At 40.9% G+C, this 23,823-nt stretch overlaps 2 protein-coding genes across 3 annotated transcripts; one reads left to right on the plus strand and one right to left on the minus strand.

Annotated features, from left to right (window-relative positions):
* The first annotated feature begins 75 nt into the window (after positions 1-75).
* Positions 76-23,662, plus strand: prkar2ab (protein kinase, cAMP-dependent, regulatory, type II, alpha, B). The gene is given in 16 exon segments (XM_046310742.1): positions 76-401; positions 2,713-2,805; positions 2,921-3,048; positions 3,169-3,259; positions 3,492-3,609; positions 4,057-4,135; positions 7,051-7,295; positions 8,404-8,445; positions 8,592-8,731; positions 10,051-10,157; positions 11,801-11,954; positions 12,054-12,155; positions 12,378-12,452; positions 12,555-12,620; positions 12,908-13,046; positions 23,250-23,662. Coding segments are annotated over 16 exon segments (1,806 nt in total). The 5' UTR covers positions 76-299; the 3' UTR covers positions 23,375-23,662.
* LOC124002908 (putative nuclease HARBI1) lies at positions 14,386-17,453 on the minus strand. 2 transcript variants are annotated; one of them, XM_046310741.1, is made up of 5 exons: positions 17,095-17,453; positions 15,648-16,221; positions 15,463-15,578; positions 15,254-15,366; positions 14,386-15,159 (listed from the first exon to the last, which is right to left on the minus strand). In XM_046310741.1, exons 2-5 carry the CDS (start codon positions 16,117-16,119, stop codon positions 15,156-15,158), a joined length of 705 nt encoding a protein of 234 aa, XP_046166697.1. In that variant the 5' UTR covers positions 16,120-16,221; positions 17,095-17,453; the 3' UTR covers positions 14,386-15,155. The 2 variants fall into 2 exon arrangements, 1 of the variants encoding a protein (XP_046166697.1); XR_006833158.1 differs by lacking the exons at positions 15,463-15,578; positions 17,095-17,453 and having other exon boundaries at positions 15,648-15,790.
* Positions 23,663-23,823: the final 161 nt, after the last annotated feature.

A 23,823-nucleotide genomic window follows, 5' to 3' on the forward strand; every position in this document is an offset into this window, starting at 1 on the left:
TGCAACATTTATTAGATGCCAACCACCGTTAAACCTCATCAAAGAAGAAGGTCGGACACTAAATGAAGAGGAACCAAAGCATTTGTGTAACAGACAATTCGGTCCGTGCATATATCTGGGTGAAAGGTCCACATTGGATGACACGACGGTGGCTGTCAAGAAATATACCTTTCATTTGAACCGATAGTGGTGACACAGGGTTAACCTGTTAGGTAGATTTTCCCAACTTGTTACAGATCGTAACAACGCAACATTTTGCGTTTTTTTTCTCGCTAGCTGTCTTTTCTTGAACAGAAACCATGTCTAAACAGCAGGCGATAAGTCCAGGGAAGAACTTCTTTGCTGGGGGCTTTGGGGGTGTCTGCTTGGTCTTCGCTGGACATCCACTTGATACCATAAAAGTAATTATTTATTTCTCAAAATAACTCATTCCTCATCTAGCTAGCTGTTAATAATATCTTGCCTCACGAGCCTAACTTTAATTGGGTTTTGCTGCACGTAGAATTCAGCAAAGTAATCAATTAACATGTATCTTTACAGATTTCTAATTGGTTACTGGATGTGAGTGTCGTGGATCTTTACATTTGATAGAACTGACATTTTCAAGGGACTGTCAGTTAACCCAATGAGCGAGGTCGAGTGTAACATTAGACCTTTGACCTATGTCAATTTCTGTCATATCGCACAACATTAACCTTATGACAGTGACTGACCTGTCATTACAGATGCATTATCACATGAGCCACTTATAGGAAGTGAGAAATACACATTGTAAAAGGTTTATTTATTTTCAGTAATTATTTTTTATCCTGTGTGCTTGGTATGTGCTTAATATGCATTTTAAATGTGTAAACCAACTCCTATATATATATATACACTTGTACAATTTGAAAAGGTTAATTAAACAAAACATTCCAGGGTTTTTATTTTTGCTATTTTCTACATTTTAGAATTATAGTGAAGGCATCAAAACTATGAAATAACACGTATGGAATCGTGTAGTAACCAAAAAAGTGCTAAACAAATGTAAATATATTTTAGATTCTTCAAATTAGCCACCCTTTGCCTTGATGACAGCTTTGCACACTCTTGGCATTTTCTCAACCAGCTTCATGAGGGTTGATGTCGTGTGATCTGATGCAGCACTCCATCACTTTTCTTGGTCAAATAGCCCTTACACAGCCTGGAGGTGTGTTTTGGGTCATTGTCCTGTTGGGAAAACAAATGATACTCCCACTAAGCGCAAACCAGATGGGATGGCATATCGTACCATCATACCACCTCCTCTGTGCTTCACGGTGGGAACCACACATGCGGAGATCACAGATGACAGCTTTGCACACACTTGGCATTCTTTTAACCAGCTTCATGAGGTAGTCACCTGGAATGCATTTCAATTAACAGGTGTGCCTTGTTAAAAGTTAATTTCCATAATGCATTTGAGCCAATCAGTTGTGTTGTGACAAGATAGAGGTGGTATACAGAAGATAGCCCTATTTAGTAAAAGACCAAGTCCATATTATGACAAGAACAGCTCAAATAATCAAAGTGAAACGACAGTCCATCAATACTTTAAGACGTGAAGGTCAGTCAATCCAGAACATTTCAAGCGCTATGGTGAAACTGGCTCTCATGAGGACCGGCACACGACAGAAAGACCCAGAGTTACCTCTGCTGCAGAGGATAAGTTCATTAGATTTAAATGCACCTCAGATTGTAGAAACACAATAAATGCTTCACAGAGTTCAATTAACAGACACATCTCAACATCAACTGTTCAGAGGAGACTGTGTGAATCAAGCCTTCACGATCGAATTGCTGCAAAGAAACCACTACTAAAGGACACCAAAAAGAAAAGGAGACACGCTTGGGCCAAGAAACACGAGCAATGAACATTAGACCTGTGGAAATCTGTCCTTTGGTCTGATGAGTCCAAATTTGAGATTTTTGGTCCCAACCACCGTGTCTTTGTGAGACGCAGAGTAGGTGAACGGATGATCTATGTGTGGTTCCCACCGTGAAGCATGGAAGAGGGGGTGTGATGGTGTGGGGGTGCTTTGCTGGTGACACTGTGATTTATTCTGAATTCAAGCCACACTTAACCAGCATGGCTACCACAGCAATCTGCAGCGATACGCCATCCCATCTGGTTTGGTCTTATTGGGACTATCATTTGTTTTTCAACAGGACTATGACCCAACACACCTCCAGGCTGTGTAAGGGCTATTTGACCAAGAAGGAGAGTGATGGAGTGCTGCATCAGATGACCTGGCCTCCACAATCACCTGACTTCAACCAAATTGAGAGGGTTTGGGATGATTTGGACCGCAGAGTGAATGAAAAGCAGCCAACAAGTGCTCAGCATATGTGGAAACTCCTTGAAGACTGGTGGAAAAGCATTCCTCATGAAGTTGGTTGAGAGAATGCCAAGAGTGTGCACAGGGTGGCTACTTTGAAGAATCTCAAATATATTTTGATTTGTTTAACACTTTTGTTGTTACTATATGATTATTTGTGTCATATCATAGTTTTGATGTCTTCACTATTATTCTACAATGTAGAAAATAGTAAAAAGAGAGAAACACTTGAATGAGTAGGTGTGTCCAAACATTTGACTGGTACTTATATAAATATATATATCAATATATACATAAGTAATGTCATGTGTGTAGGCCAATAGGGTGAGTCTGTTCATATCCTCCTGTCTCTTAGGTGCGCATTCAGACCATGCCTGTGCCTGGCCCTGGCGAGAGCCCCCTGTATAGAGGCACTTTTGATTGTTTCAAACAGACCCTTGCCAAAGAGGTGGGTGATAGTAGGTGTATGTCTTTTTGGTTTTCCATTCAATGTATTTCTTTGTTCACCACTCTTTGCTCTCTCTTTTATTCATTCCTTCTCTCTGTCATGTTCTCTACAACAGGGGTTCAAAGGCCTGTACAAAGGCATGGCAGCCCCTATCATTGGAGTCACGCCCATGTTCGCTGTCTGCTTCTTTGGCTTTGGCCTGGGCAAGAAACTACAACAGAAAACCCCTGACGATGTCCTTACGTAGGTGATTGTTCCATAGTAGAGAGTCTTCCCTATTTATTTTGTTGTATGGTGAAATTGTGTGCGGGCGGATGTATGCTTGTGTGTGTGTTGTGCATTACCATCCGCTGTCCCGCTCAGGTATCCACAGCTGTTTGCTGCCGGCATGCTGTCAGGCGTGTTCACCACAGCCATCATGGCCCCTGGAGAACGTATCAAGTGTCTCCTACAGGTGAGCATGGCACTTACAGAACTGAACGTAGGTTAACAAGGATTAGGTTAACTGGGTTTTGGATAACAGGCTGAGGTCAAAGGAGATGTGTTTCAGTGAACCGCACTCACGTAATAAGGAGCCTTGCCATAGACCGGAAGACTTACGTTACCTGGGCTAACACAGTCTTGAGGCATGAAGAAGACCCAGGGTTCCAACCTAGTTGGGTACATTACATGTTATGTGTGTACAGATCCAGGCAGCCAAAGGGGAGGTGAAGTATGCTGGGCCCATGGACTGTGTGAAGCAGCTGTACAAAGAGAGTGGGATTAGGGGAATCTACAGAGGCACTGCTCTCACCCTCATGAGAGGTACTTCCTGACTGAATATTCACTGAGTGTACAAACATTAGGAACACTTTCCTAATATTGAGTTGCACCTCCCTTTTTGCACCTCCCTCATACCCCGTTCAAAGGCACTTAAATATTTTGTCTTGCCCGTTTACATTCTGAATGGCACACATACACAGTCCATGTCTCAATTGAACTCGAGGCTTTAAAATCATTTTTTAACCAGTTCCCTCCTCTTCATCTACACTGATTGTAGTGGATTTAACAAGTGACATCAGTAAGGGATCATAACTTTCACCTGGTCAGTCTGTCATGTTCCTAATGTTTTGTACACTCAGTGTAAGTCTTATACCCGTGTCTCTGATATCTAGCTCTTTTATCTAGATACTTGTGTTCAGTAGTGATTGTGTAATTAAGACACAACTGAGTTTTTGCCAGTAATTCTGAGTTTCTTACTTTGTTTCTCAGACGTGCCAGCCAGTGGGATGTATTTCATGACCTATGAATGGTTGAAGCGCCTCCTCACACCAGAGGGCAAGAGGTGAATGTGTGTTTACTGTGTGTGTATGCAATTGAAACCCTAAGCACATGTGTGTCTTTGTCCCTACAAAATATATTTTACAGCTGTTTTGTGAATCTATGTATGATTACCTGTTTATCTGTGTTATTGTTTGTTTGCTGTGTAATGTCTGTATGTCATGGCATGTGTGTATTGTTTGTAATGAATTGGTGATTGGTTGTTCCGCAGCCCCAATGAGCTGAGTGTTCCTAGTGTTCTATTCGCTGGAGGGATGGCAGGAATCTTTAACTGGGCCGTGGCCATTCCCCCTGATGTACTCAAGTCTCGCTTCCAGACAGGTGTGTCTTTGGCGTTTCTGACTAAGCCCCATTTTTGGTGTAAATACTGTGTAATATGTATTTCTTACCAGGTTGGGGTCAATTCAGTCAATTCCAGAAGTAAACTGAAATTACAATTCCATTTTTACATTTTCCTCATAGAAAATCATTGTGGAAAAAAGGAAGCAGAATTAGAAATTAAATTTACTTCCTGAATTGAAATCGAAATAACCTCAACCCTGATGTCTTGTGTTGTCTTTTTTCTAACTGTAGTATACAGTATATAGCTTACCAACCGTACTGTCTGTTTGGTTTAGAGTAGCATAGTGACTAAAGGCGTTAGCGTTTCTCAGTTCAGCTGGCGCCTAGCCCAAACCCGGCTAGCCTGACCGAACGAGTGTGCTCGCATACTCCCTTAAAAGACCTTCGCTTGAAAAACGAGGGAAAATAGCGGCAATATTACTGTTTGTCCATTTTGAAACGCCGTAGACGGTATACACTTCCTCAAAATAGTCCGAATGAATCTAAGATAAGTCAAGAAATCTGGTGTGGATTTCGGGCTCTGAACTTCGGCTTGCCTCCAGAAAAAAAATGTGACCGGACAGCCGAACAAAAAAAAACTCACCGAAGTTCAAAGTGAACAAAAACGTCACAAAATGTTGTCATAATTCTGTATATGCACAAACTCTTCAGAACTGTTTCGGGTTGGGAAGCCTTAAGTGTACTGTGTAAAACCGTAGTATGACTGGAGCCCTCTCTCTCTCCTCCCAGCCCCTGAAGGGAAGTACCCTAATGGTTTCCGGGATGTTCTACGAGAGCTGCTGAGGGAGGAGGGCGTGGCCTCTCTGTACAAAGGCTTCACCGCTGTCATGCTCAGAGCTTTCCCTGCCAATGCAGTGAGTACACACGCTCTACTCACATACAGCACATACAGTCTGTTTAACTCATCACACTCACCGGCCAGTCAGAGATGGTACTCACACATGCTACATCCACCATACTCACTGATCTCCTATTACCACTTAATCACAGCATATCATACGCAGAATAAACAGTATGGTTTAGTGCACAACTTTTAAATCACCTGCATTCTACAGTCATAATACACTCACCCCTTGCCTGTAGAAATGTTACACTTTTCATGAAGTCCGTTAATGACAACATTGATCTATTCTCCCCTTAGGCTTGTTTCCTTGGGTTTGAAATGGCCATGAAGTTCCTGAACTGGGCAGCACCCGGTCTGTGATCCCTGTCCACGCCCCAGGCGTAGACGTCAGAGACAGAACTCACTAACACAGTGGAGACCGACAGTACTCACATACACATACACATACACTTACGCAGAGGTACACATTGAACGTCTGACTGGCATACGGACTGAGAAAGACGCACACATTGTAGAGGTGGACAGAGGGGGGGAACGCACACATTGTTCTCACTCCTTGGTGTTTTACTTGCATTTGTTTAATTTTTGTGTGTTTTTAATTAGAACATTTGTGAATTGAACATGTGCCTTTACTTACTCAGTGAGTCTGCATATCAGGGAATAGGTACATTTTCACAGGGTGCGTATAATGTGTGTTAGTATGCTGTGTGTGTGCGTGTGTCTCTCTGTGTGTGTCTCTGCGTGTGTGTTTAAACACAAAACATATGGCTTTTAAAACACACCAGTACATTAAAACATCCCTGAATAGTCTCATTCCAAACTGTGATCCAGTAACCAAATCATTGCGTTGGAAATTGATAGTAGATTTATTAATTAATTAATAATACTTTTCTCCAAGGTTGTTGCAGATGTAATTTATGCCACAACATGGAGAACCCTCATTGGGCCATTGTCTTATGTTTGTATGTGTCATTATGTATGTAAATAAATAAATACAATGAAATCATGATCTACTTCTAATTTCCAATTAGAACATCTTATTACACGTGTATAACTATATATTTACTGAGCACCTCCGGTCAAGGTCTGATACACAATAGGCATGAATGACATTTTGATCTGAAAAGTTGTGACATAGCCTGGTACGCCCGGTCAATACTTTCCGATACGCTGCTTCTAGTCTAAATGCGGAAACCCGTAGACCCGTCAATTAACCAGTTGACGCGGGACTGGGAGTGGATTAAAATGGGCAGAACCGCGCTGTGCGCATTTCGCAAAATATGCATAATGTCAGACCATAACTAATATTCGAAAGGCTACATTGCAAGGAGGTCGGTAAATTGTAACCAATTTAATCTGTTTTGATAGCTGTCATTGGTAGTTTTTAGTAAATGTATTTATGTTTGCCTATATTTTGATATTTGCCATGGCCGCTGATCATTGATCTAGCTCTTTATTCTCACATAGCCTTGGCAACATTGGATATCAAGGGAATGCATTTTATATTGGACCGACACTGAAGGTTATATTCAAATTCTATTGTATTTGCACTACTTATGCTATTTAGCATACTTTATGACTAGGCCTGGGCTAAATTTGACAAATCCCTGGTCTTGGAAATTCTTGATTATTATAGTTATGTGATACTTTTTCTTTAGGCCTATTGTTCTGGATTAGGCAGATTGTTTTACTCAAATTTGTATTTTGAACTTGTCAAAGATCATTATAGGCTACCATAGTTCTATGATGAGCATCGAGATACCTGTTGGTTTGAAGGACATGCTGCAAGGATACACTGTGGAGGTACTACGGCGCAGACCGACAGATTTGGTTCAATTCGCAATCCAATATTTCACGCGTCTTCAAGAGAGCCGAAAACACGACAAACATGCTAAAGACAGCCCGGTCAATTCTGTTCGAAAGGGGGTGGCTTTTGATAGTAATTCGTTTGAATCAGATGAAGATGAGGACTCTGATGACTATAGTGAGTGACATTTTGCATCTCTATTTTACAATCTTAATGATTTGATTATTAAATATATTTCAATAATTTCCCATGTTCCTTATTTCTGTTATAACCTTTTTACTTAATTATTATAACGTTTTACTCGCTCCCACTTGAGCACATAATAGGCTACATAAATAAGCGCTCAAAATGCATAATGAATCATCATCTCATGATATTAGTCTCTATTCGATAATACTATGAAGTCCTTTTTAAGTAATCTGCATGCCAGTTGAATGGGTTCTCATTGTAACATGAGGGCCCCTGTAGTCATATGATTTTCTCTTCCATTGCCAGAGGTTATCAGATGATAGGATGCTACTGATAGCCTACTGAATAGCTATTTGTCCTGATTTATTTCATTATTCAGTAGCCTATTTAAAGCAACATGAGATAATGAACGTTTGTTTGAGGGTGTCTCAACCACTTTTCATAAATCAGCTGCTGTACTCTGACAAAAATGGTTAAGGGAGAAAATAAGAGAATGTATCAGGCATGGTAGTAGTACCATCCCCTACCCTACACATTTACTGTTGGATGTATCTATGTAACTATATTTAGACAGAATTGGGTGTACGCTCGGCCTCCCGAGTGGCGCAGCTGTCTAAGCACTGCAGTGCTTTAGGCGTCACTCCAGACCTGGGTTTGATCCCAGACTGCATCACAGCCGACCTGGTTAGGGGAGGGTTTGGCCGGGATTTCCTTGTCTCATCACGATCTAGTGACTCCTTGTGGTGGACTGGGCGCCTGCAAGCTGACTTCGGTCGCCAGCTGGATGGTGTTTCCTCCAACACATTAGTGCGGCTGGCTTCCAGGTTAAGCGAGCAGTGTGTCAAAAAGCAGTGCGGCTTGGCAGGGTCTTGTTTCAGAGAACGCATGGCTCTTGACCTTCGCCTCTCCCGAGTTCATAAGGGAGATGCAGCGATGGGACAAGACTGTAACTACCAATTGGATATCACGAAAAAGGGGTAAAAAAATTATTGGGTGTAAGCTAAAGTGTGTCAAATGAGTCATAAGAACAACTAATATTGATGTTCAGTGGAACCAACTTCATTTCTAGCGCTGAAACATCTCTCTCTTTCTCTAGTGCCACCTCCCACCCCAAATAAATACAGTCGCAGAGTATCTGGTGAGCCTCATCATTGGGTTTTGCATCTATTATATAGTGTATGAAGAATCTTATTTCTGTCTCTCACTTGTGTGTTACAGTCACAACATTCCCTTTGGGAGTATTTGTTTGTCCCCAGTGTGTGTCACAGTGTTTTTCCCCCCCAGTGTGTGCGGAGGCCTACAACCCAGACGATGATGAGGATGATGACTTTGAGCCAAGGGTGGTACACCCCAAATCAGATGAGCAGCGTCGCAGACTCCAGGACGCCTGCCGAGATATATTACTGTTTAAAACCCTCGACCAGGTAAAGTATTGTATTCAAGCCTCTGTCTTCAGGAATTGAGAAGTCCTTTTGACTTCTAAGTTTAGAGGAAATACAGTTAATCTTCCTGTTTATAATAAATAATTAAAGAGCAGCAGTAAATAACAATAGCGGGGCTATATACAGGGGATATCAGTACAGAGTCCATGTGCAGGGGCACCGGTGTCGAGGTAATTGAGGTAATATGTACATGTAGGTAGAATTATTAAAATGACTATGCATAGATAATAAAAGAGAGTAGCAGCAGCGTAGAAAAGGGGGCAGGAGGCAATGCAAATAGTCTGGGTAGTCATTTGATTAGATGTTCAGGAGTCTTATGGTTGTTGGTAGAAGCTGTTTAGAAGCCTCTTGGACCGCGACTTGGCGCTCCGGGTGCTGGGGACAATAAAAAGCCACTCGAAAATGTGCAGTTTTGTCACACAACACAATTCCACAGATGTCTCTAATCAAATCAAATCAAATTTATTTATATAGCCCTTCGTACATCAGCTGATATCTCAAAGTGCTGTACAGAAACCCAGCCTAAAACCCCAAACAGCAAGCAATGCAGGTGTAGAAGCACGGTGGCTAGGAAAAACTCCCAAGAAAGGCCCAAACCTAGGAAGAAACCTAGAGAGGAACCAGGCTATGTGGGGTGGCCAGTCCTCTTCTGGCTGTGCCGGGTGGAGATTATAACAGAACATGGCCAAGATGTTCAAATGTTCATAAATGACCAGCATGGTCGAATAATAACAAGGCAGAACAGTTGAAACTGGAGCAGGTGGACCGGGGACAGCAAGGAGTCAGGTGGACCGGGGACAGCAAGGAGTAATCATGTCAGGTAGTCCTGGGGCACGGTCCTAGGGCTCAGGTCCTCCGAGAGAGAGAAAGAAAGAGAGAATTAAGATTTGAGGGAGCATGCAATTGAGGGAGCATGATGCATTTGAGGGAGCATGAATGTCCACCAGAGCTGTTGCCAGATAATTTAATATTAATTTCTCTGCCTTGCTCCCCAGTGGGTGGGCCTGGCTCCTAAGTGGATGAGCCTATACCCTCCCAGGCCCAACATACTGTATCGCTGCACTCCTGCCCAGTCATGTGAAATCAATAGATTAAGGCCTAATGAAATCATCTCAATTGACTGATTTCCTTATATGAACTATAACTCAGTAGAATCTTTGAAAAAAAATGTGTTCAGCAGTATATTTGTGTGATGCTTGTTGCTGGGTGTCCCTGTTTATAATACACGCACGCACGCACGCACGCACGCACACACACACACACACACACACTAATGTATGAGTGTTGTTTCTCTCTTTCAGGAGCAGTTCTCAGAGGTGCTGGATGGCATGTTTGAGGTGTTGGTCAAACCACAGGAGCACATTATAGACCAGGGGGATGACGGAGACAACTTCTATGTCATAGAGAGGTGTGTGTGTGTTGAATCTATCTTTTTTTCTGTGTGAGAGGCATTAGGCCTAATTATTTGAATCAGTGGAGGCTCCTCAGAGGAGGAAGGGGAGGACCATCCTCAGTGAATTTCAGAATGAAAACAAATGGGGAAACAAAAAAAGTTATCCTTTTTTTAATCTCGTCACCAAATAACTGATTAAAACTCTGTTTGGCAATGAAGGTCTACAGTAGCCTCAAAAGCATACTCTGGGGTAGCACCATGGTGTAGCCGGAGGTAAGCTATTTTCTGTCCTCCTCTGGGTACATTGACTCCATCCAGTCAGAGGATCAGAGAATGAATCTAGTACTGAAAGCATAAGCTCCAGCTAGCTAGCACTGCAATGCTAGATTACTATATTACTAGATTTATTATCTGATCCTCTGATTGGATGGAGTCAATGTACCCAGAGGAGGACAGAAAATAGCTTACCTCCGGCTACACCATGCTGCTATCCTAGAGTGTGCTTTTGAGGCTACTGTAGACCTTCATTTCCAAACAGTGTGGTGTGTTGAGTAGGTGACTTAAAGAGAGAGAAAGACAATAGTTGAGCAGTTTTGACAAATTAATTTCTTCAACAATTAAGAATAAGCAGCAGAGAGAGAGAGCTAGCTATATTTCGTTGTAATGTTTTTCTTCTTAGTTTATCTTTTACTTACTTAACTAATGCAGCTAATTTAGCCTACTCACAACCTGACTCAAACAGAGATGAATGCTATTTATGTTAGCTAGCTGACTAAGGCTATCCAACATTGCAACTCTTTCAAGACAAGATAAGCTTTCGGTTTTAGAAAATGTATTGCCACTGCCTGTGTAACTGCTAAACTGCTTGCTGTACACTGTATTGTGTGATTGTATGCATTAATTGGCTTGTGGGTTTACAAACGCAGTAGCTCCAGTTTGTTGACTATAACGTTAATATGGTGACAACAATGTAGGCTGTGTAGTGGTTAGTGGTTATGGTATGAAAGTTTGGCTTCGAGAGGTTTTTGCGGCTGGTTATAGATAGCTGTTGTGTTGTGCACTGAAATCCAAAAGCGTAGGGAAAAGGTGATAGGAGAGCCCATAGATGAACAAAGGAATTAACGAGCAAAGTGATCATGCTGTTTGTATGTGGCTGCTATGAAAGTTAACTGAGTGTGCGGCTGATCAGGGGTGTATTTATTGTGCCGATTTTGTTGCAAAATGTTTCTTAAACAGAAGTAAAGAGAACGAAGCAGGGAGGGACTTACCTGAATTTGTAAAATAGAAACTCTCATTTTGGACTAATACACTCCATCAGCTAAATACAGGCAAGAGTATGCAAGGTGGTATTGAATGTGTCACTGTCTGTCACGTTGATTTACTACAATTTGTCTCTTGACCTTAAACTTTCATTTGCATGCTAGGTTTTAGTGATGGGTATATGACAAATGCGAGTATCGTGTAGTAGCCGAAACCCATCGATTTTACATTGAGCTGTGTGAATGGAATATCAGTCATCCAATATGCTGTAATAGAAATAAGGCCATGCTCATAAAATAAATATGTCCTCCCTAATCTTAAACAGCACTGACCAACACTAATGTGAATGTGATGTCCTCTGATTGCTCTGATGTCTTGTGTACCTCTGTGTGTTGTAGGGGTGTGTATGATATTATTGTGCTGATTGACGGAGTTGGGAAATGTGTGGGGAAGTATGACAACAAGGGCAGTTTTGGGGAGCTGGCGCTCATGTACAACACCCCACGTGCTGCCACCATCATGGCCAACCAGGAGGGGGCACTGTGGGGACTGGTGAGTCACAGTAGGAGACAATCCTACGAACAATCCTACTTTATACTTGTGTGGGGTTTTTTCAGTGAAAGATGAGTAACCTGTATGTGTACGTTTTAGGATCGGGCCACATTTCATAGACTCATAGTGAAAAACAATGCCAAGAAGAGGAAGATGTACGAAGCCTTCATTGAGTGTGTACCCCTTCTAAAGTCTCTCGAGGTCTGTTTCATTTGACCACAGCATCTTAAAGTGCTTCACAATAAAAGTGTACTGTGCAGTTTGTTTCAAATGACACCATAAGAGAATGAATGAAATTGCACACACAGAATCCATTGTAAATTATCTTTCCTCTCAGAATGCATGTAAAGATCAAGAATGCATGTAAAGATCAATGTATACTTTTATCACACCATCGTCTGTCCTCATCTTGCTCTTCCTCAGCTCTCTGAGAGGATGAAGATTGTTGATGTCGTGGGAATGAGAGTGTTCAGAGATGGGGAGTGCATCTTAACACAGGTATTGTCGACTTTTACAGTACATTTTTTAAATATTTGATAACAATTCTTCTTTACTTCGTACTGTATCACTGTCTATTCCACTGCATTTCTGCACTCTTAGGGGGATAAGGCAGATTGCTTCTATATTGTGGAGTCTGGGGAGGTGAAGATCATGATAATAAGCAAAGTAGGTGTACATGTTTTTCCCCCTTCCCTAGGAAGTGTGTTAGATCTACTGTATAAATAATGAGTTTGCTGTGGGTACCTGCTGCAAGGCACTGTATGTATTGTATGTGTAGCTTCTTTGGAACGTGGTACGGCTGGCTTTCCTGCTTTTGCAGCTAGTGCTTTTGCAGCTAGTAAAATAAATGTATCAGGTTGGGTGGTAGATAAGGAACGGATAATTGTAATTGTTGAAGAGTTATGGAGTCGGTTACATCAGTATCATCATCATGTCTACGTCTCCCTACCTAGACTAAGGCAGGGCAGCAGGGTAATGCAGAGGTGGAGATTGCACGCTGCTCTAGGGGCCAATACTTTGGAGAGCTGGCTCTGGTCGCCAACAAACCACGTGCAGCCTCCGTCTACGCCATGGGAGTTACCAAGTGCTTGGGTACGTTGTATGTGCACACATACAAACCATTACTCTTCAGTCGTGAAAAATGATATTCATGGTCATTCTCTCTGTCTGTCTAAAGCACTCCAAAATGAATAGACCATGGACTGTATTCATGCGTAAATGAAACGGAAATCCCTTTCTATGCACCTTTCTCTCTACGCGTATTCTGACCTCTACTGAGACTAGCATGCTATTCACCCGCTATTCCATCTGGGGTGGAGATCTAAGAAATGAAGGTGTGAAGGAGGTGTATTCTGACCTTGATTTAATTCCCTCATAATTCCACCACTTTTATGTGCAATGAAACGATGAATAAGGTTGAGCAATCTACTTATTTTATGCCCTTGGGGGAATCCCCATTGCCATCTTGGAGGGGTGGTCCAAATGATTAGCCAAGCAAGGGAAGTTTGCAATGTAAGGCCCTCGGCCCTCGTTTGTAGTCGGTTTTGCGACTGTATAATCCCCATAATTCAATTCATGACGATTGTACATTGGCTAAGAAAAGTCAACGAAAACTTCAAAACAACATCAATGGAGAAGTCAACATACAAGTGCAAGTAAAAACTAATGCAAATAAGTTCGAAATTGAGCTACTAATGCACATGACAGCACAAACAGGGGCCTGTTGCACAAAACTAGGATAAGGGATTAAGCCAGGATATCTTGGTGATCCTGGCTCAATTGATCCGTAATCCGGTTGCACTAAAGATGGATAGGGGGCAGGAGGATATGTTATGGTATAAATTACCATGGAGATTTATTCTGTGGAGCTAGCCTGCTCCAGACCAGGCTAAATTCCAGGATCTATTTAATCTCATCCCTAATGTCAGTCAGCAGTCACCACAAATGGAAACCAATAGTTATTTCACTGCTCACTATACATTGTTATCACATATAACTAGACCCACTGTCATTATTTAAACGTTTGTGATCATTAATTTCAATGATTTTGGATAAAAAATGATTTTTAGATGTTGCTATCATTAGATAATTTACAGTTTCCCATAGACTATATATAAAATGATAGAATATTAGGGCCACAGAGGGAAAAAAAAGACAAGTCATAATATTGTAACCAGTTGTTTTAAAGGAGGACAGTTGTTAAAATGACAGATGTGGGGCATTTCGTGAAATTGTACTTCAGTATGGTTTCATAAACAAAGACATGCTGATGTGCCAGAATATTAAGTATCACATTGTCATAAGTATCAAAACTGTAAAAACAATATGTAGCTTTTCTGCAGAAAGAACCAGCCTCATAAATTTATGACTTTATCCTTTTTCCTCAGTGTGGCCCTAGTACTCTGTCATATAAACAAATACACATTCCATATGAATATAAAAACACAATGTGTAACATTATGTTCCTTTATTGAATAAGGACAAAACAAAGCAGGTAAACCATCAGCTCCTTTCGAAACTGAAGTCACAGTGACTCTACAAGATGGAAAGCACAGAATCCAAGCATATTATACAAAATGATACATACACATTCAAAGGTCTGTATATAACACACCCTGCATGTCTGCACACTAAAATAAATGCAGGACAAATCCATACACATCAACTGAACAGACAAATGAATGGATGCAGTAGCCTCCCTGCAGCCTTGTATTACACACAGTATACCGCACAAACATCATAAGAGGCCAAATTCGTAAAAAAACGAACCCAAAAAAAAACCAAATTCCTCTGCCACCGCAGGACATATTTAACCAAAATTTAAAGCACACATACTAACTAAAATAATTCAACACATATTGGTCCCTCAGCAGCCGACCACTGTCGTCATCAGGGAAGATTGCCGGATTGTCCCAGTCCATGGCTGGTGGCACTCTGGGGGCCCTCTCCTTCCTCAGGCAGGCCACATTGTGGAGGACAGCACAAGCCACAGTAATATCACATGCCCTAACAGGGCTGACCCTTAATTTGTGAAGGCAGTGAAAGCGTGCCTTCAGGAGGCCAAAGGTCATTTCAACTCTGGCCCTGGTCCTGGCATGGGCATGGTTGTAGGCCTGCTGTGCTTCCTGGGGGTCTGTGAAAGGTGTCAGGAGAAAAGGCTGGCAGCCATACCCCCTGTCTCCCAGCAACACACCAGAGAATTCACCTGTCAACACAAAATCTCATCATTACTACCTCATAAACACAGTGATATTCTTGACACAGCCATGATGGTTATAAATAGGGGTTGTGTGGCTTACCTTGTGATTAGGCACTGATAGATTTCAGAGGCCCGAAAGATTCTGGAGTCATGGACTGAGCCAGGCCATTTTGCCACAACATTGCTGATCACACAGTCAGCATTGCAGACCATCTGAAATCATAAGATGAGGAATATTACACCAATCAATGCACATCACTGGCAATGCAGAGTGTTCGTCAATGGACAATATCAAAAAGTTATGTTCACCTGAACATTAATGCTGTGAAAGGATTTCCTATTCACAAAATCGGCCTCATGGGCACCTGAGGGGGCTTTTATCCTTATGTGTGTGCAGTCCACTGCACCAATGACATTGGGGAAACCTGTCACACAAAGTAATGAGTATCCTACTATGTGTTAACAGTTGTCCTGTAATTTGTAGATCCTCTTACCTGCAATCCTATAGAACTCCTCTTTGATGTCACAGAGTCTTCTGTGGCCAGGGAAGGAGATGAAGACATCTGCTAATGCTTTGATAGCCAGACACACACTCCTTATTGTGCGGCAAATTGTGGCCTTGTTCAGCTGTTCTGCATCCCCCACTGAGTACAGGAAGGCTCCACTAGCAAAAAAGCGCAAGGCCACACAAACCATTTGCTCCACACTCAGTGCATGGCTCCGTGCAGTGCGGTGCTTAATCCTGGGACCCAGTAGTCTGCATAGATACCTGATGCCATCTGCAGAAAACCTGTATCTTTCATATAGATGGTCATCAGGGAAGGCCAGTGGGTCCAACCGGTCCCTGAAGACCCTTTCTCGCCTGAAGGCTCTCCTCAGCACAAGTGCTTCTTCATCCACCACATCTCGCACGAATGGGCATGCCATTGTCAGAGCAGAAAGGAACACACAATTTTGGGCCTTCATATAGGCTAGTGGCCACACCTGGTGCTGGGGGGGTGGGCAAAAGAGGGCGATGCCTTATAACGATGACTTGGTTGTACTGATTGCTGGGAAAATAAAAAAAATCTACACACACACACACACATTTAATGGAGTCACACTGCAAAAAATTACTTGGTATTTTTGTCTTGTTTTCAGTAAAAATATCAACAAAAAAAACTTAAATAAAGATGTATTTTCTTGATTTGCTAAATGACCTAGCAAAATAAGTATAGTTTAGACAAAAAATATAAACTTTAAGTAAATGTGTGCTTAAAACAAGCAAATAAAAAATCTGTCAATATAATAAAAATTCTCTTGAAATAAGTTTACTTTTTCCATAAACACTTAATTTTAGAAAAGTTCTCGTTTCACTGGCAGATTCTTTTGCTTATTTTCCTAGGTAATTTTGCTCAAGAAAATATTCAAGATGTTTTTTAGATATTTTTTTTTTACTGAAAACAAGACAAAAATACTAAGTAAGAAAGACATTTTTGCAGTGCAGTGAGCAACCGACCTTGGGTCCTTTGAAAGGCGCTATATAAATTAAAGTGATTATTATTATAGCTCATCTATTTATTCAATTAAATTTTATTTATATAGCACTTTTCACAATTGTTTCATTCTGTCAAAGCAGCTTTACATTAATGAAAGCAGGAGAAACACAAAAAAAACGGTGGACAACATAAGAAGCAGAGTACAACGGCTAAGATTAAACCGTACTGAGCGTAGTAACGTTAAATAATAATGTAAGGCTTTAATAATAATTTATCATAGCTTTATACAGTGTGATGGACTTACTTTACACAATTTCACTCATATCTGCAGTGCATTTCAATTAAAAATTTAACCGTTTCATAATTACAGTACAACTGCGTTTTTGGAGATGTGAATTAAATATTTGAATTGTAATTGTGATGTTTCAGCGGAGCGGTGAGTGTGTAATTGTGCACTACTTACGCATTCAGGCGGTCTGCAATACTTTGCCACGCTTTTTCTCTTTGCTTTATCACTGTGGCGGTGTTGCCTTTCTTCTTAATTATATATTTTACCTCCTCGTATGCCTCCATGAGGATTTGTGCTTCCGACGGGGAAAAGTACGCGGCTCTAGTTGCCATGGTAAATCAGTTAATCTGTGGCGTGGTCTATTTGACTGAGCCGTGAGCGCGCACCTATCCAGGATTGGTTTCACCTGGCTTAATGAATCCGTGTCTGCTCATCCTGGCTTGGTCTTTGTGCAACCAATTAATCCTGGACGCACATGTTTTGGCTTCATTGAGCTCAGCTGAGTCATTTATCCCGGATGTCTTAATTCTACTTTTGTGCAACAGGCCCCTGGTCTCGTAACAAGTAAATATATTTTTGTTTGGGTATCTTTAGGAAAATGTAGAAATAAAAAAAATGTCCTTCAGAAGTTACAGCTAGGCAGGCAAACGTTGGTTAGCTAATTAATTTGCTAGCTATCATACAGTAGGCGTATATTAATAATTCTATATTTAATATAAGTAGATATGCAATCATAATTGACTGTGGCGGTGGCTGAAAACACAATCATCGCGGGATGAACGAGTGACGAATTTCCGGCCAAGGATGAACCATTAAAAATAATTCCTGCCTCCCTCGCCCCGCAAGTGTATACTCGGTCAAACGTTATCCGAAGTGTTCACTTGATTTGAGGGCTGAGGGGATAGGGTGTGTCTTTTAAGTGTTTGGACTGCAAATTGTTGTGTGCCCCTGGCTATCCGTCAATAAAAAAATAAAAAAATAATTGTGCCATCTGGTTTGCTTAATATAAGGAATCGGAAATGGTTTCAACTTTTATTTTGATACTTAAGTACATTCGAGCAAATCCATTTACTTTTGATACTTAAGTATATTTAAAACCAACTACTTTTATACGTTTACTCAAGTAGTATTTTACTGGGTGACTGTTACTTGAGTCATTTTCTATTAAGGTATCTTTACTTTTACTCAAGTATGACAATTGAGTACTTTTTCAACCGCTGCCATTCTCCATGCACTCTAATTTACAAATTGATAAGAGCTATTGATAATAACTAGGTAAATTAGAAAGCCGTTTGGATAAGGGGATTGCAAATATAAATGACAAATGGTTTTTAAAATCTATGTCACTTTATGATCGCTGGAGACAAATGTGAAACCAGTCACATGGCAGCAAACTGAAGCATATCAACATAGCACCTTTTCCACAGTGGAGTTTATGAAATGTTGGCCTTATGAAATGTGGCGACCCAAGCTATGGGCTCCTGTAGCCATATGAAAATTATAGTATAGCGCCATACCTACCGGATTGATTTCTGATTTCTATAATATTTTAATTATAACTGTATTTTGTACGATTTGTATCGTGTTAAAGGTCCCGAGCAGTCATTCCCATATAAAATATCATCCATAATATTTTGGGGTAATGGAAATGCGAAAATTACCAGGAAGTTTGAAAAGACAGGCTGAGTGGGCAGGGAGTTTATTGTCATGAGCTCGCCTTGAGTGACAGCTGTTTGAAACGCCTATGTCAAGAAACTTGGATAAAGTTAGCGGTGTTGCAGTACAATCATCTCAAGCTAATTTGGTGATACACAAAGCAATAACCTGGTTTCCATCCATCCTTTTCATGTGAGTAAAGTAAATAACGGATACAAAATGTAATTACCTGCCTGATGGAAACATTTTTCTATTTGGTAAACGTTCTAAATGTCAACAAAACAAAATACGATAGACAAGGTGAGAGATTTTTGTGTCGATAAAATTAATTATTCGAGAAATGTCGGTGGAAACGCTCTTATGCGTAAATATTGATATAATAACCATCAAATCGAAGTAAATTTGGAGTCACGCGATGACATGTTGTGTGGTACTCGCACTACGACTCGGGAAAGCATGCAGTTTATGAGGCTACATATGAAATAAATGATAAAGAACTTCACAGGGTGCTGAAAGTGCAAGGTGATGTGCAAGCTTGATGCTCCTTCCCAATAAATATCCAGGGTCTTATTCTGGTGACGTGATAGTCGATGCTTGGCTGCAGTTTGACAAATAAAAATAATATTGCTTTTGTCCATATAATCTCATCATGTAAACGACAGGTGCGCTCAAGCCAACAGCGCCCAGATAGCGCACTTGCCAATATAAGAGTAGGCACATTCACTATATAACTCAGTAGAGTTCAAAATGCGATGGAAACCTATTTAACTCGTATTTTTTTTATTCCGTACATGGGAAATTAACCGCAAAATTCATTTTTTATCTTCATTACATCATCGCGCTTGCGCAGCCTTTTATCTGCAACAAGTCAATTTTATGGAAACATCTCTGGTGGGAAATGCGGCTTTGTTATTATGCGGATTTTAGAATATTCTGAAGACCTAGCTAGCCAGTAACTAGCTAACACCAGACACAGATTAAAGAGGAGACAAATAAGTACACTACATGACCAAAAAGTATGTGGGCACCTGCTCATCGAAAATCTCATTCCAAAATCACTGGCATTAATATGGAGTTGGTCCCTCCCTTTCCTGCTATAACAGCCTCTACTCTTCTGGGAAGGCTTTCCAACAGATGTTGGAACATTGCTGCAGGACTTGCTTCTATTCAGCCACAAGACCATTAGTGAGGTCGGGCACATTCCAATTCATCCCAAAGGTGTTCGATGGGGTATGGACTTCTGTATGGACCTCACTTTGTGCACGGGGGCACTGTCATACTGAAACAGGAAAGGGCCTTCCCCAAACTGTTGTGACGAAGTTGGAAGCACAGATGGACGAAGTTGGAAGCACAGAATCATCTAGAATGTTATTGTATGCTGTAACGTTAAGATTTCCCTTCACTGGAACTAAGGGGCCTAGCCTTAGCCATGAAAAACAGCCCCAGACCATTATTCCTCCTCCAAAAAGCACTAGTTGGCACTATGCATTTGGGCAGGTAGCGTTCTCCTGGCATCTGCAAAACCCAGATTCGTCCGGAGCATTGCCAGATGGAGAAGCGTGATTCGTCACTCCAGGGAACGCGTTTCCACTGTGGAGTCCAATGGCGGCGAGCTTTACACCACTCCAGCCGACGCTTGGCATTGCGCATGGTGATCATGGTGATCTTAACCCCTTTCATGAAGCTCCCGACGAACAGTTCTTGTGCTGACGTTGCTTCCAGAGGCAGTTTGGAACTCAGGAGTGAGTGTTGCAACCGAGGACAGACGATTTTTACGCGCTACAGCATTCAGTGGTCCCGTTCTGTGAGCTTGTGTGGCCTACCACTTCGTTGTTGCTCCTAAACGTTTCCACTACACAATAACAGCACTTACAGTTAACCGGGGCAGCTCTAGCAGGGCAGAAATTGAACAAACTGACTTGTTGGCATCCTATGATGGTGCCACGTTGAAAGACACTGAGCTCTTCAGTAAGGCTATTCTACTGCCAAAGTTTGTCTATGGAGATTGCATGGCTGTGGGCTAGATTTTATACACCTATCAGCAACGGGTGTGGCTGAAATTGACTAATCCACTCATTTCAAAAGGGTGTCCACAAATTGTTGTATATACAATTTAAGTCGGAAGTCCACATACACTTAGGTTGGAGTCATTAAAAGTAATTTTTGAACCACTCCACAAATTTCTTGTTAACAGCTATAGTTTGGCAAATCAGTTTGGACATCCTCTTTGTGCATGACACAAGTAATTTTTCCAACAACTGTTTACAGACAGATTATTTTACTTATAATTCACTATCACAATTCCAGTGCGTCAGAAGTTTGCATACACTAAATTGACTGTGCCTTTATAAACAGCTTAGAAAATTCCAGAAAATGATGTCATGGCTTTAGAAGCTTCTGATAGGCTAATTGACATCATTTGAGTAATTTGGAGGTGTACCTGTGGATGTATTTCAAAGCCTACCTTGAAACTCAGTAACTCTTTGCTTGACATCATGGGTAAATCAAAAGAAATCAGCCAAGACCTCAGAAAACACATTGTACACCTCCACAAGTCTGGTTCATCCTTGGGAGCAATTTCCAAACGCCTGAAGGTACCACATTCATCTGTACAAACAATAGTACGCAAGTATATACACCATGGGACCACGCAGCCGTCATACCGCTCAGGAAGGAGACGCGTTTTGTTTCCTAGAGATTTACGTACTTTGGTACGAAAAGAGCAAATCAATCCCAGAACAACAGCAAAGGACCTTGTGAAGATGCTGGAACAGGTACAAAAGTATCTATATCCACAGTAAAATGAGTCCAAATTGACATAATCTGAAAGGCCGCTCAGCAAAGGAAGAAGCCACTACTCCAAAACTGCCATAAAAAAGCCAGACTACGGTTTGCAACTGCACATGGGGACAATGATCGTACTTTTTGGAGAAATGTCCTCTGGTTTGATGAAACAAAAATAGGCCATAATTTAGCCATAATGACCATCGTTATGTTTGGAGGAAAAGGGGGAGGCTTGCAAGCTGAAGGACAACATCCCAACCGTGAAGCACGGGGGTGGCAGCATCATCTTGTGGGGGTGCTTTGCTGCAGGAGGGACTGGTGCACTTCACTAAATAGGCAAAAATTATGTGGATATATTGAAGCAATATCTCAAGACATCAATCAGGAAGTTAAAGCTTGGTCGCAAAATTGGGTCTTCCAAATGGACAATGACCCCAAGCATACTTCCAAAGTTGTGGCAAAATGGCTTAAGGACAACAAAGTCAAGGTATTGGAGTGGCCATCACAAAGCCCTGACCTCACACCTATAGAACATTTGTGGGCAGAACTGAAATGCTTGTGTGAGCAAGGAGGCCTACAAACCTGACTCAGTTACACCAGCTCTGTCAGGAGGAATGGGCCAAAATTCACCTAACTTATTGTGGGAAGCTTGTGGAAGTCTACTTGAAACATTTGACCCAAGTTAAACAATTTAAAGGTAATCCTACCAAATACTAATTGAGTATATGTAACCTTCTGACCCACCGGGAATGTGATGAAAGAAATAAAAGCTGAAATAAATCATTCTCTCTACTATTATTTTGACATTTCACATTCTTAAAATAAAGTGGTGATCCTAACTGACCTAAAACAGGGAATTTTTACTTAGATTAAATGTCAGGATTTGTGAAACTGAGTTTAAATGTATTTGGCTAAGGTGTACGTATACTTCCGACTTCAAATGTATAGTGTTTCTTTGCCATAGATGAATAGTGAAAACTTGTAATTATATTTGCTGATACCATACAGTCAAATTTTGGCCACTGTAGAGTAGCTATATAAACCACAGCCGCCCCTCCGCAAACATGCCTTCTCTGATGTTGGTTACAAGGCGGAGAATGTCATGTTAGCATTGGTGTATTAAAATTTGAACATGTAACCTATTTGAATCATTATGGAATGCAGACCATGGCGGACATCACAGTTCCATAATTAGCGAGGATTATTAGGGTAGATTTATAGGGCAACTGGTCAAGTTCAGGTCAACCCATTGTACATTTTTCTTACCTTCCGATGTTTCATGGATTGAACTATTTGAATATGGCAACTTCCAGGTTGAATCAAACCACTGTATTTTTGATAAACCAATATATTTTGTGAAAAGGCTCTCAAATATATTTTTATTTTTTATAATTCATAAATCCTTTAACCTTAAATATACAAGATCAGAGTATTTTTTTAAATGTATCAATTGGTGCTGAAAGGTAGACAAATATGCGTGTATTTACATTCTGAACTGTTCTTTCCATATATTGTAATGAGTCTGTTGAGAATTTTAATTAAGCGTACTGAAAACCCAGCAAGTGAGAGGGTTTTCAGCGGTTTAATTAAATGTATTCAGCGCACGTGAAGGGAACCATGCCTGCAAAGAATTAGGCAGCTATGCATCTGAATACCAACTACTGAGACATGCATAGGAAAGGAATACATTTCCTAAGTCTGAATCGGGCCCATAGCGCCTCAGAGTAGTCTCGGGAGTGCTGATCTTGTCTTTTAAATGATAATGAATAAAAGGGGGGACCAGATCAACACTCCTACATAAGGACACTATAAATACAGGCACAGTAGATAGCCTTTTAAAGAATTTGACTTGACACCCCCTCTTTCTCTCCCTCACCTCTCTTTTGCAGTAATAGACATTCAGGCATTTGAGCGTTTGCTGGGTTCCTGTAAGGAGATTATGAAGAGGAACATTTCCCAATATGAGAACCAGCTGGTAGCTCTGTTTGGTTCGAGTGTAGATTTGAAACATTAATGTATAATTGTCTTTGTAAGAAATGTCACACACGAACACAATCCCACACACACACACACACGAGTACTTCCTGAACACAAACAGGTGGATACACACTTTGGTAGTACTAAATTATACACAAAAACATATTGGGTGACATTTAATTGTTGAATCTACAATTGACATCCATGTTACTACATGAATGACTGACAATTTTAATATTTAGCTATTAGTATTTTCCTTTCTTTATTTAAACCATTGTGATAATATCCATGTTGGTAAATTGTTAATGTATAATTCTAGCCCAATTAAGCTTCCTCAAATGCTGTTTTAAATTGAATTTGACTTAAGGTCAATGACCAGTCAATCAAATATTATGTCAAGACTTGTAAATGTAATCCCTGTTAAATCTAAATTGTCATTGCATGAATGGAAGCAGCTAATTTGCTATTTGTTTTTTTTGCAATTAC

This window comes from Oncorhynchus gorbuscha, linkage group LG18 (genome assembly GCF_021184085.1).
Source record: "Oncorhynchus gorbuscha isolate QuinsamMale2020 ecotype Even-year linkage group LG18, OgorEven_v1.0, whole genome shotgun sequence".
Classification (NCBI taxonomy): Eukaryota; Metazoa; Chordata; class Actinopteri; order Salmoniformes; family Salmonidae; genus Oncorhynchus; species Oncorhynchus gorbuscha.